General features: G+C 38.5%; 1 protein-coding gene across 1 annotated transcript; it reads left to right on the forward strand.

Annotated features, from left to right (window-relative positions):
- Positions 1-9,626: 9,626 nt before the first annotated feature.
- On the forward strand, positions 9,627-14,254 carry LOC136245169 (uncharacterized). Its single transcript, XM_066036672.1, has 9 exons — positions 9,627-9,671; positions 11,374-11,943; positions 12,003-12,465; positions 12,527-12,793; positions 12,841-12,884; positions 12,933-13,601; positions 13,661-13,872; positions 13,927-13,978; positions 14,028-14,254. Exons 1-3 carry the CDS (start codon positions 9,627-9,629, stop codon positions 12,285-12,287), a joined length of 900 nt encoding a protein of 299 aa, XP_065892744.1. The 3' UTR covers positions 12,288-12,465; positions 12,527-12,793; positions 12,841-12,884; positions 12,933-13,601; positions 13,661-13,872; positions 13,927-13,978; positions 14,028-14,254.
- Positions 14,255-14,483: the final 229 nt, after the last annotated feature.

Below are 14,483 nucleotides of genomic sequence, written 5' to 3' on the forward strand. Positions count from 1 at the left end.
TGCAAAAATCCAATAAATAGAGTCTATTTGATGGCCTTGAGTGGTGACTTGATGAATGCTGTTCAAGTATAGCAACAGTTGTTGGGTAGTTGATCTACCAGGAAGGAACCCAAATTGACAATTTGTGATATGGCTGAGTGTGTGATTGATTATGTTGTTATAAACTAAAGTTTCAAGGACTTTAGACGTGTTGCTGAGGAGGGAGATCGGACGATAGTTTTTTACTGAAGATCTATCTTCTGATTTGTATACAGGTACAATTAAATGAATCTTCCACTCCTCAGGAATTGACCCAGTTGATAGACTGAGATTAAAAAGATGGCATAATGGACGGGTTAGTGAGAAAGCACAGTTTTTGAGGACCTTGGGACTAATTTTGTTGATACCAGTAGCTTTGTTAGGGTCAAGTTGGCACAGAACATAGTATACTTCATCCTCAGTGAATGTTAGAGAATTTAATTGATCTGGATGGAGTGATGGAATGGTTTGTTCAGAAGATGTTGGAGCTGTAAAAACTGAGTGGAAGTATCGATTGAACAGACTAGCTCGGGAAGCATCACTTGAAGCTGTAGTGTCATCGAGATGTACAGTAGGTGGTATTGTGCCAGATTTAGTATAACTTCTAATATAGTGATAGATAGCAGGATTAGAGGATTCGGCATAACTGTTTATGAGGGAAGACTCATAGTTAGATTTGGCCAAAGCTACACTTTGTTGAAAATGTTCATCAGCTAGACGAAGTTTAGCAGTATTATGGGGAGTGGGTGAACGTTTATGAGTTCTTCTGAGAGTGTGAAGGCACTTCAACTGATGCCTTATATCACGACTAAACCACTTTGGATACTGATTAGATCGCAACTGAAACTTGGGTATAAACAAGGACATTGCTTCTGAGATGACCGATTTGATGGTAGACCAAGTGCTTTCAACATCATCACAGGTTAAGCAGTCAGCAATGTTAGAATTTAAAATAAAGTCATTCATACTCGTAAAGTCAGCTTTTGAATAATCATAAGCTTGTAATGTAGTAGTATTGTGAAGTGGTAGACAGTTTTGGTTAATACTGAAGGAAATTGGGAAATGGTCAGATGAAATCTGAGAACATTCTGGAGAATTAACTGAGACATTTGTGATGAGGTCTTCGTCATTGGTAAGAATGAGGTCAAGTATGTTGCCATGAATGTGTGTTGGGTAGGTTATAAGTTGGACAAGATTCAATTCAAAGGTCATGTCGCATAAGTCTTCAGAGGCTCGACAATTACCACACATTGTTTCCCAGTTTATATGTGGTAGATTAAAATCACCTAGAAGAACAACACTGTGTGACTGCTGGAACTGTGATATGTGATCTGATAGGGATCGAATTTGAGATGATGTTGGATCAGGAGGAAGATATACCACACATAAGATTAGGCGTTTGGGTAGCTTTAGTTCAACAGTCAACATCTCAAGATTGGTGGGGGAGGGTAAGAGTTTACTGATGATATGAGTTCGAACGGCAATTAGGACCCCTCCACCTCTAGACCTACGATCATTGCGATAGATATTGTATTGATTTGGTAGAATTTCATTGTTAAATACATTGCTGGTTAACCAGGTTTCTGTAATAGCAACCAAGTCATATTCATGAGAGTAAACTAAGGATTGGAATTGTGTTAACTTATTAACAATACTTCTAGTGTTTATGTAGAAACAATTAGGTAGTCATTGATTTTGATTAGGAACAGAGGGTTGTTGATTAGGGACAGAGTCGGGTGCAATACTAGCAGATGTAGAGCTTGTAGTAGATGAACCACTGGAGGAATTAACAAATTTGAAGTCTGTAACTATGCCATGAAGTCTGTTGTTGATAAGAATCTGACCGTTGCGAAGTTTTATAGCCTTACGGTCTATTCCTTGTTGAATAAGGTTCCAACGTTCATGAAGAAGGATTGATTCTATCTTTCTCTCTTCAGGTGTCATGTCAGGTTTAATCAGGATAGGTTTTTTGGTTTTGCTTCTGTTGAATAAGACAGTGCTGGCATCAAGTGTACGGAGAAATCTAACTAGTATTGGTCTTGGACGATTGTTATCAGCTGAGAATTTTCCCAATCGGTGAATGTCATTAATTGAAGTATCACCAATACTAGTGTCGATGGTGTTAAGGATCAGGAGAACTTTCTCCAAGTCAAGTTTAGATCTGGCGACTCTTGGCATATTTGGAGGGCACTCCTGGATACCATAGATGACAATGTTGTGGTTTCTGTCAGTATTTCTGGCTTTGGTATTGGTTATATTTGCAGAAGTATTGACACTGGCTTCTGATGGGATGTTAAGAGATGTCGATGTGTTGCCTGCTGTCTGGTCTGATTGATTTGTGTTGTTGACAGATGACTGTAGTAAGGTGATTGTTTCTGTAAGTGAAACTATGCTGGCGTTTAGGTCTTTGATGGTATTCATTAATTTGTTTATTTCACTGTTTTGGTTAACCAGCATACAATGAGAGCATAAGTACTGAGAGTCAGACTCACCTAGTTTGAGAAATGCTGGACGGGTCAGGCCCGCGCATTTTCTGTGGATCCAGCCTTGACAGTCACCTTCACAGAATACGGCTTCATCACCATCAGAATTTTCGCCAGGCTCCAAGATCGCTTCTTCACAGACTATGCAGTCGGCTTCACTGTTCTTGACGTTTTTAGATTTTCTTTTGGGCAGAGAGCTTCCTGCCAGCTTCCTCTTGGGTTTTCGAGGGGTTGCCATAGTTTCCACTCCAAACGTTTACGTCTAAAAATGTCTTCTGGCGAGGCTGGCGACTATCCCAGTCGATAATTCGACTGGGACGGGTAGAGTAACACAAAATAAACACAAAAAGACGCAGTTCCCGGGTCTTAAACTCTTCAAGGGAAGAAGATGTAATAAGGAGACTCATCGGAATTGTAGACTGTGGAGAATTATCAGCATGGAAATTAGGTATGTCTTTTTGTATTCTTGAGAGTCGGCTATGCTGAACGTCAACTCACACGGAAGCTGAAGTCCTCCTTGCTCCAGATCAGACGAGTACTCTCGACTTCCAGTTATTCTACAAACAATATTTCCTCCTCTCCTTATAAATATAGAGCAAACAGAAGATATCGTCTGAGTTTCGTGCCCAACCACGTGTATATTTCCGTCGATCAGCTTCATCATCGCCACTGCTTGTGGATCATGTCCGTTACCTGCCTCTCGTTCACAAGAAACTTCTTCTCCCACAAATGGATTGGGCCAAATAGATTGGTAGATGTGGTAACCTCTTACTTTCGATTTCACGCGAAACGTAAATATCATTTTTATATCGTGACGTTCGAGCTCACGTTGTTACTCCTTTTCGTGCCCTTGACGTGTTGTAACTCAATTACTGTAGGAAGGGCGCACGAAACCCAGATAATTCGTCAAATTTTATTCCGCCAAAGATCATCAGGAAAGCAATTCGTCAAATTTTCCCTCCGTTAAAATTTCCCTCTATACGGTATCTTGGAGTTCGTAGTGATACATGAGAGGCAGGAGATGCAGTTGTTCCCGTCTGAGTTTGTATGAGGATGTATAATCGTTAAGAATATATTTAGTGGCTCTTCGTTGAATGCGTTCTAGTGCAGTAATGTCTCTTATTAGTTGAGGCCTCAATAGTAGTGAACAATATAATAGTTGTGATCTGACTAGTGCTAGGTATAGACGTTTCTTTGCCTCAGCACTGTTAACCTGGAATGTTCTTCTGATAAGTCCTAAGGTTTGGTAAGCTTCGTACATATGTTGTTATAGTGTGCTGACCAGCTGAAGTCAGATGTGAATGTTACTCCAAGATCTTTATGCTGTGCTAGACATTTCCATTGATGGTGTATGTAGGGGGGACTGTTGTAGTCGAGAAGAAACGTAAATGAATAAATTTGGATTCGTTGAAAAGTAAGTCAGTCAGGGTGCTCCAATTAGAAGCTCTGTTGATATCAGTTTGTAACTTTGCAGTATCTTCACGAGATCTAATTGCATATAGAAGTTCTCCAGAGCACATCATCGCTGCTATTCCATCATCCACGATTCGACAGTCCATCCTGTGCATGTAGACTGAAAGGGGCCAAGTTCACAGTTTGGTTCTGGAGTACACTCGAGTACACGTGCCTGAACATAATTTACGGAAAATTACTGGTGCTAGAAATTTTCTAAGTCATAACCTCGTCCAAAAAAAAAAAATTTTTCTAACTAGCTTAACTACCAAACTAAAAAACTAGCTACCTTAACTACAAAACAACCTTAATTAATAACTTAGTTCAACAAGTCAATGCCATCTTCTGGGCATAAGCCATAATGCCTCAGGATCATTTTGGCATTATATCGCCAGAGAGTAACTGACAAGCGCTGAAGCAATTGTTTCCTTGCAAAAAAAAAAAAATTGCCTGGACCAGGTCAACTTCTTCAAGTAAGCCAATTCACACAATAGCTATAACATACAATTCACACAATAGCTATAACATACAAATCACACAATAGCTAGCTATAACATACACTCTTCACCTTGTAGCCACTCTGCCAAGAACATAATTAGCTACCTACGATGGCTCAGACTGCATGCAACAGCGATCGCGCACGAAACTTCATCCACGATAAAACAACCTAACTAAGTTATTAAAATACTTTCTACTGCATTTCACTTCACAATCGCTACAAAACTACAAGCTCTTTCTGCTGTACTCAACTGTTACACACACTAGTGACTAACAGCCCGAATTTATTAGAATCGTGATATATAAAGTGAAAGGAACTAAGATAACAGCAAACCTCTGAATTTATTTCGGTAGTGATGATTGAGTAATGAAGTATTTGCTACGTGTCAAGGTAAGCTTTAAATAGAACAAAACCTTAACTCTATAAAACTACCCTACAGCATGGGCACTAGCTTACTTTTCTTAGTTTAGCCAGTCATTCATGACCCTTCCTTTACATAAGTTCGAAGGTTTGCTGTTATCTTAGTTCTTTCACTTTGTATATCACGATTCTAATAAATTCGGGCGGTTAGTCACTAGTGTGTGTAACAGTTGAGTTCTGCTACCAGTTACTTTAAGGAAACTTACTCTGATAGTACAGTTACTTACAACAAATTACCGGATTGGACCCATGAATTTATACCTGATTGTGATCCGTCATTATTCAACACAGAGAAGATCACTCCTGGATTAGTGAAATCTACATTGAAACACTGCTCTATGCAGTCTGCTCCAGGAATGGATGGCATCACCTATTACCATCTCTACCACCTTCCGTCAAGTCATCATTTCATGGCTACCCTGTTTAATAAATTACTTGAGACAGGAACTGCTCCACCTAGCTGGGGAGTTGCCCGGTTAAGGCTTATCCATAAATCTGGTGATACCAGTGATCCATCTAACTTCCGTCCAATTGCCCTTACTTGTGTGGTAGGGAAGTTATTTCATAAGATTCTGAGCCGCCATCTTGAGATTTACTTGAGAGCAAACAATGTTATAGATACTAGTATTCAGAAGGGTTTTGTTTCTGGCTTGCCGGGTGTGTTTGAGCACATATACTCTCTATCTGCTATCATGGAAGATGCTTTGACAAATAGAAAGCCACTGATGATGACTTTCCTCGACTTGAAGAATGCTTTTGGCTCTGTGTCCCACCAACTGATTTTTGATATGCTGGAAGTAGTAAAAGTACCACCTTCTTTTAAAGATTACGTTCAATCCTTTTATTCACAGTTGTTTGTCATCGTTAAGGGTAATTCTTGGGAAACAGACCAGATACCTTTTAAACGAGGTGTTTTTCAGGGAGACACACTCTCTCCTATAATCTTCCTACTTGTGTTCAACCCTGTTCTCAAGCTAGCAGAATCATTGAACTCCTCCCACGGCTATCAGTTTCAGTTGAAGATCAAGGACACTGAGATGCTTCCACCTGTTGGTACCTATGTGTATATAAAATGGACTGAAGACAATGGAGAATTGCCAGGATGGTACAAAGCTTATGTTGATGAGTACTACACAGATGGATCTTGTAAAATTGTGTATAGTGAAGATAATGGACAAGTGGTATATGAAACAGTTGATCTCGATAGGACGCAGTGGCTACCCTGTTCTAAAAGAGCTAGGAAATTTGTTCCTCTTGAGACAGATCCGGTCACCAGTAAAGCTAAATGGAGGCCTTCATTGAAAGTAGTTAACTCCAGTGAGCATTCAGTGATGGGTTATGCTGATGATGTTACGTTGGTTTCTGATAACTTTGATATACATGTTAGTGTTCTTCAAACAGTTGACCGTAGAGCATGTGACTTGGATCTATCTTTCAAACCTGTGAAGTGTATATCGTACCTATTCGACGGCTCTAAGTGTTTGCAGAAAGGAATAGTTTTATCTAAAGGTGTTACAAGGTCAATTACTGAAGGCGGCACAAAGTTTTTAGGAAAGCTTATTGGTGTATCATTAAGTGCCACAAAGAGATCTGCTAATAAACGTATGGTAGGCCGGATAACAGAATTACTATCAGCTACTGACACCCTGCGCATACGTGGAGAATACAAACTTTGGATTTATCGAAACTACATTTTATCACTGTTGCGTTTCCACCTTAGTGTGGATGCAGTTACACCTACTGCCATATCGAAGATGGAGTCTATGGCTACTCGCTACTTGAAAAGATGGCTACATCTACCAAGAAGTGCAACACGTGTAGTCCTTTATTACCCAGGGATATGCTGCCCAAGTGTATCTAATGTTACAAGAGAGGCCAAGATTAGCTTGTTGTCATGTATCAGTGCTTCCTCAGACCCTAAGCTCCAAGAGCTGGGCGTGCATCTACATTTAGGGCAAGAATTTCTGCAATTTCAGGATTGTGATTATTCCATCCTATCTACAGCCAGGAAGCAACTCTCTTCATTACCTACTGCGAGATCATTGTATGTGACAGCTAAGACTCAACTACTTAGTGAGGTTAAATCTACCTCTGAGGATCATCTTCAAACACTTTCTGTTCAGTGCAAGTTTGCAGACTCTGCCGAGCTTGAGACCTCTTGTCGAACTTGGAACCGATTACTATCCAGTATGCATCCTGGTCAGCTGTCATTTCTTTTGTGGGCGGCTTTGGACACTGCCAACTGCCATGAACTTGCGAAGGTGGAATATACAGTGTCATGCAAAATGTGTACTTTGTGATTCCTCACGTCCAACTACTGCTCATGTCTTGGGGGGCTGTCCGGTTGCGTTATCTCAGGAAAGGTACACTTATCGACATGATTTAGTCATTCAGTCTTTGGTCGACAGTTTCATCAGGGTTTACATTGACTTGCCCTATATCCGGGTTTATGCTGACCTTCCTAACTTGCGAGCCAGTGAGTCACCCCCATCTACACTTCCACCTAATGTGATTGTGACCCCCTTTAGACCAGACATTGTTATCCATAATACCGTCACTTCTAGTATACTTTTATTTGAACTGACATGTCCATTGGACAGTGCCCACCATCTTGAGCAGGCTAAATCTCGCAAACAAAATAACGCTGAATACCATTAAATTCTATCAGAGCTAGATCGGTTAAATGTTACCAACTTTTATGAGACTCTTGAGATCAGCGTTTTAGGTCACTTCCAGCAATTTTCAGTCACTAACACTTACAATGTACTACATTTTATTGATAAGGACATCAATATCACAAGGTCACTGGTTCGACGGATGCTGGATGATGCCTCGAAGGTTTGTATGACTGCATCCCAGAGGATTTTTATGGCAAGGGATTGCCGAGAGTGGTTGTGATAATGTACTTGTAATTTAATATTTTTGTTTTGTTTTGTAATCGTTGTTTTTGTTTGTAATTGTAATTACTTTTCTCCCTTGCCATGCCCACGTTGGTATCACTTGATCACCAGCCTTGTGGTCGCATGTGACCGAGGGTTACTGAATTTGTAAATGTATATACATGTCTCATTTATTATGATGGTTTCAACAAGTCAGCAGAAAGAGCTTGTAGCTTTGTAGCGATTGTGTAGTGAAATGTAGTAGAAAGTATTTTAATAGCTTAGTTAGGTTGTTTTATCGTGGATGAAGTTTCGTGCGCGATCGCTGTTGCAGTCTGAGCCATCGTAGCTAGCTAATTATGTTCTTGGCAGAGTGGCTACAAGGTGAAGAGTGTATGTTATAGCTACCCATTGCGTGAATTGTACGTTACAGCTATTGTGTGAATTGGCTTACTTGAAGAAGTTGACCTGGTCCGGTCCGGGTTTTCTAAACACCCGACAATGCTTGTGTTGATGAACTTCCATCGTAAATTCAATTCCACTTACAATGTCAATGGTCACACATTTATTGAATCCTCCAGCTGTAAAGATCTTGGCATTGTTTTTTACCAATTCACTTACTTGGCAAAACCACTTGTACTCTGCTTGATGGAGTTGACAGCAGACAAAGATTCTGATGTTACCAACACTGATGAAGAATGGACACAACGGGTAGACAGGGGTGGTTTGTGGTATGTAAAAAACACAACATACTTCTTGTTTGTAGCAATTGAAGAAGAAGTGAGAAAGTGCCTGAAGCAGTTACTCAAAGGCTCAGGCCATAAGTCAGCCATAATCAAGCATGTAGTGGAAAGTGAGGAGGTGGAATTCCACTGGCTAATAGCACAAGCTGATTTGATGTTGGCGATGAAGAGACTTACAAATTGTTGCTACATAAAATTGTGAAATTGTTTGTAACAGTGAGAGGTTATTCCTACGCAAGTAACCTGATGGAAAAGCATAAGCAAGCAACAGCAAAAGGCACACAACAAGCTAAAGCTTTACGCAGAGAACTACATGATAGCACTGATTAATGAATTAAGTATCTTTTAATTTAAAAAAAATGTACCATTATTTGTCCACACAGTTAAAAGTTTTGAACATAACAATTCATTCTTAATATGTTGCCTTGTTCTTGGAATGTTCAAGTAATATTTATAGTCCAACTTCTCTGCAAATACCACAATCATCGAAATTACTCTGTTGAGGAATTGTGTAAGCCTCCTTGCTGAAACTTCCTAAAGTAAACTTCTGTTCAGCTGCCTCTATAACCAAATAACGTTCAACAACATCCATACAGTGTGCACTGTTGCTGCTTGGCAGTGAATCATGTAGAGTAATTCTACCAGTAGTCATGTAAACAGCAACAAGGCACCAGTGATTAGTACTGGAAACAGCAACACCCTCTTGTCAAATATTTTTACCCTAGTAGTCCAGTTTGGTATCCCGAAGTTGAAAACTTGGTATAGAAGAATGTACTGAAGATATAAACATCATCACATCTATCCATAATCAAACTCATGTAGCTGTTGAGCACCTGTAATTACAATAAATTATTACCATATGCACAAATGTACACACCATGTCATTCAGCCATTCATTGTCCTGTAGTGTTGAAAGGTCACATTGCTTCAAACTGTACTTATTAATGGTGACCACAACTTCAGGATTTTGACAATCCCTCATTGGTTGATGCTGTGATTTCACAATTGGGGTTGGCAACATATTCCTTGGAGTCAGACAGTATTCGCAGCGAGGAATGTTGTTAGTACACTTACAAAACATTGGGTGCCAAGAAGTTGGTTAATTCTTAGGAGGAAACCTGTACAGGGAACGATGATTTCAGAAGGGTATGCTATTCCATCGACACTCATTCATCAGGTGAGTGTCGAAGGAATCGTAGATTGAAGTGGAGAAAGGTTCCATGTGAACAGCAGTTGAACATGGGTTAGTTGGTCATAAGAGATAGGGTAACTCCATTTGAAAGGTGTGACCAAATTGTTAACAAATTTTGAATAAGTCATCCCTACCTTTCTATCAGATTTAAACACCACTTCAGATTGGCTGGCTGAATACAGGTTCCTAAACTATTTGCTTTCTTTCAGGCACACGTATTGCACATTTTAATTAAATTTTCAAATATCGTCCCTATTATGCTGGCATTATGCTTGATGCTTTTTGGTCACCTATTATGCTTTTAATCACATAGTGATTTAATTTGCCATACATTAGTCTCAATAGTAGGAATGCAATTAATCTCAAATCGCATGGCCTTGTTTCTGTAATTGCACTGTAAAGTAGATTCATAGTCATGTAGCTAGCTATTATAGGTTTTTCTGCGTGCTGTTGAAATTAATGTTATTTTTAAAAGTATTTGGCAAGCAAATATTATAACCTGGGATTTTTTAAAGCATTAACTGTCATGAGATTAAATCAGAGAGCTATTTTGACAATTTAGTGTGCCTTATGGTACAATGTAGGGAGGAGCCCCATAGGCACTGCAAGTGGGAGCTAGTCTGAGATTTTTTGTGGCCCCTCAACAACATTAAAAAAATACTGCATTCATGGATATGCTAGGCACAGAAAAGATTTCAGATAAGGGGTTTTTACTCTATTGTGTTGGCTAATGTAGTTTTTAATGTGACTGTTCTATTAGTGTGGTTGACTGCTCCATCACATTATTTCAATATGCGATCCGATCTGACAAAATAGGGCTAATAGCCAGAAATAAATGTGTTTGCTAAATAACATGTATCTCCATTTCTGTGTAGACTATAACAACTCTGTAAATTGTAGTAAAATCACCATACATTTCTACATAAGTGATGAAAAATTTAAATAGTTATTGTTTCCACACTTCAGCAAAGCCGTTAATAGATTATAAATACCTACCTTCTTGTTTTAAAGAATGGGTTGATGATGATAGCACTGACTCTTTTATTTGTGCTGGTTTATTGGTCTTGTCAGACTGTTGATAAGGAAATCGCTGTATCTTCACATTCAAGGTGTCTAATGTTAGGTAATTGCTATCCAGAACTGATTCTTGAGGAGCTCTTTGACTTCATACTGTAAAGATCCCTCCAGAATATCATGCATGATATCTGGAGGTAGGCCATCAATGATGTGGAAATAATTTGATGTGTTCAAAACTGAATCCTCAGTTACTCCATAGGTTTTGCTTATGTGGATCATGAATTTTGAAAAAATATATATAGCTTTAAAATGAATAGTGAACCACTAGCATGGATTTTTGAGTGAAATGGGAAAGAAATAAGGTATTAAATGAGTGTATGCGTTTGTAACTACTAATGAGGTAACCCCAGTGCCGAGTATTTTATTGACAGTTTTGCTGTTCCTATATAAGACTACAACAAAGTTCATTATTAGTAGCTATATATTATTCTCAGAGCCTTGCAGATTTTAGTGTACCTGCACAAACTGCAGTTTGACAAGCAATGTTCAGGCCTAGGGTTCACATGTTTCTATACACTTTGTGCATGCATGCTATGTAAAACAAAAGAATAGTCTACTAGTTACATGTAAGATTATGCTCATCACATTATGTGTGTATCTACATATGCAGGAAGTGTCATCAAATGAATGTTTTTCCAATGTACATTTAATGGAAAGCCAAGGCAGCTCACAGAATTCTGCTAACCGTAACCACAGTAGCATGGATACAACAACAGAAATCGTTACAGAAATCTCCTCAACTGCAAACATTCTCCAACAAGAAGAGGTGGATGAAGTAGTCATACACAAAACAACTAGGAAGTGGGTGCTGAGCAGTGATGATGATGAGGATGAGGAAGCTGATACAACTGTAAAAGCCAATAAGATATCTAGAAACAGCAAGAAGAAACCAGCATACAGTTTAGAAAAGCTACCACAAGTAGTATCTAAATTGCCAAGGGACGAGAAGCCTTTTCCAGATCCATTTCCCCTACCAGCTAACTATAGGTCAGATGTTGCAGCTGCATTGGTATCCAAATCGATGACTGTTCAGACAACTCAAAGTTTTATGACAACTATTGGTGCGGCTATGTTTAGCTACAAGAAAAAACCAACTGCGGATGACTATTACAATGTAGCCATAGCCATTACTTCAAAGTACCCATTTTTGAAATCACTAAAGGAATTGGGAAAACCATATGTGAGTTTTAAATATACAGATTCTTTTGCTATGTGAGTTTACATTACATTTTTTAATAGAGTGCGATCATTGAAGCCCTGAAAAATCGCATGAGGGAGCACAATCGAATTAAAAAACCTAGAAATCCACCAACCAACAAAGATAAAATGCAATGTAAGAAAAAGAGCCCATCAGTAAAGATTACTGAAGTGCCACCAGTTCCACCCGGAGAAGACAAAACGTCTTATAAGAACCATTCTAGAAGACTGCAGGCAGAGTATGCAAAACAACAACAATATCATAATACTGCTGTCATCAATGAGTTAATTGAGACCACTTATGCTCAAAAGCGAAGTGGTTATTGAAATATGCTTGTGCAGCTCATAGGAGATATGAAGAGGATAACTGGTGATGACAGTTTTTTGCTGTCCTGCAGAAGATCATGGCAACAATATGCTCCCAAAGTTATTCACCAATCAAAACAAGAGCATGGAGCAAGAGTTAGAAGCATGGTAGAAAAATTGCTAAAGGATGATCAACAAGGTATCTATAAGCATGATAAATAATAATTAATTATGTAAATATTATGTGCTTAAATCTACAGAAAATGGAATGACTGCACTGTGCCTCCTGCCGTATTTGTTACCAGACGGAAAGTGCAAGCCGGAGTATGAACGAATGATCTTGTGAGGTGTGGTTTACTTAAATAGATTCAGTGAAAAATCTAAATGGGATGTACTGTTTTACATACAGTATGTTATGATTATGCTTTACTGATTATCATGTGTCCTGAGTATCACTTGCATGTGATGTATATATAAAGACATGGATTAAGATACATTTGATGTGAGCTTCAAAGGATTGCAATAAAGTAAGTTATTATGTTGGTAACTTTTTATTAATATTCCTTTATTTCAGCTTGACACTGTCTCACGTATAGGAACATACGACCTGCACATATGGTATGTGAAATTCATCAATACAGTTGTATATGTAGCCTCACCCATCAGTTTCCAATGTGAAAAGTGTGGAAAAAACCTTGGTTGCTACACAAACCTTGGTTGCTTGTATACACATTGTCCTTGGAAATAAAATGAGATAGAAGAATTCAACTAGAAGGATTTCTACTAAAACTAACAAAAGAACAAGGTGTGCTGCCATCCTTGCAAACTGGAGTGCTTGACTGCATACAACGAAAGTTATACATGACAGCAAGGTCAGTATTGTTTAAATGTAATATACTTGAAATCTGTTGCCAAGTATTTTAAATTTAAATTTGCAACCAGGAGTTTGTGATACATATTATACTGAGGAGTGTTCTTTAAAAAGGCACATCATGAAGTTATAAAGCATTACTTTCTGTGTATAAATATCTGTTTTGCTACTTTATCATTGGTAGATGTAATAAGAAAACTTCCTCTGTGACATTTATAGGAGGTGAATGTAAACATGGAGTACATGGCATAAACAAGTCATGAATGTTTATATTGTGTATATAATACTTCTGCATTTATAGATTTTCAGTGGCAGTTTGTGTAACTACCTTCCTGTAACTTAAAGATCAGAGTAGCCTTTAATTTGAGTTGTAAAGTGGTATGTAACGCATCATTTGAAACTAGCTGCTATGTTAGGTATACTTGGAGAAATTCTGATGGTTTATATCATAGCTACCAAATTTGGTATGTCTGCCATCATTACATGCACCCACTACTTGATAAATTTGTGTTTTCCGCTACAGCTTGCAAATTCCTTCTTGCAATGGTAGTGACATTGATGGATCATTATACCTGTCTGTTGGTGCCAGTAAGATATGTTGTCTGCTATTTTACTACTTTACGCCTAGCAGATAATTTCCTCAGTAACATTCAGGAGATGAAAGTAAACATGCAGTTGTATAATGCGTCAGATCAAGAACATGCATCCATCATTGATGTTGTTCCATTTACTATTGTAAGTTTGTAAAAATAACCACGTCATTTCAAGCTTAACAATTTCTTCCACTAGGAGGAAGATATGTTTCAGCAAGAGAAGAGTTATGGCACACCTGCTGTGGAAGGTTTGTAAATAAATTTACAGATACTGTATGCATAATTCTGTATTTACAGGTCTTCATCACTATTCGTGCAGCCTATATCCTGGCCTTGCTACATCATCACCATGATTAAGTCTTCATTGACAAGCTTTATCTTTAACTGTCTGCTGAGTATACTGACTGAATTGTTTTGCTGATAACATCACGTAACTAAAACAATACTAACATGATATATCCTGTATGATTTCATAGCAATTTGTGTACACACTTATTTGAATGTGAATTTGATGAAGATTTCATTTTGTGCAAATTTGTCATGTATACAGACTGCATGCTACACGTTTACTGGGTAGCTATGTATATTGCACATATATTAGTATGTGCGTACCACACAAAGATATGTGTGCAGCACACACAGTAATAGATGTGCCTTGCACACAGGTAAAATCAGTGTGAAATGCACACAAAATAATACGTGCCCCATGACACCGCTCTAGCACACCGCTCTAGCACACCGTATATTGTGTGC

Source organism: Dysidea avara, chromosome 15, assembly GCF_963678975.1.
Source record: "Dysidea avara chromosome 15, odDysAvar1.4, whole genome shotgun sequence".
NCBI lineage: Eukaryota > Metazoa > Porifera > Demospongiae > Dictyoceratida > Dysideidae > Dysidea > Dysidea avara.

Bases quoted from the DNA above. Each gene is read 5' to 3' on its own strand.
- LOC136245169 (XM_066036672.1), top strand. From the start codon at position 9,627: ATGATTTCAGAAGGGTATGCTATTCCATCGACACTCATTCATCAG. The intron at 9,672-11,373 runs GTGAGTGTCGAA...CTACATATGCAG, and splicing joins CATCGACACTCATTCATCAG to GAAGTGTCATCAAATGAATG. The intron at 11,944-12,002 runs GTGAGTTTTAAA...ATTTTTTAATAG, and splicing joins AGGAATTGGGAAAACCATAT to AGTGCGATCATTGAAGCCCT.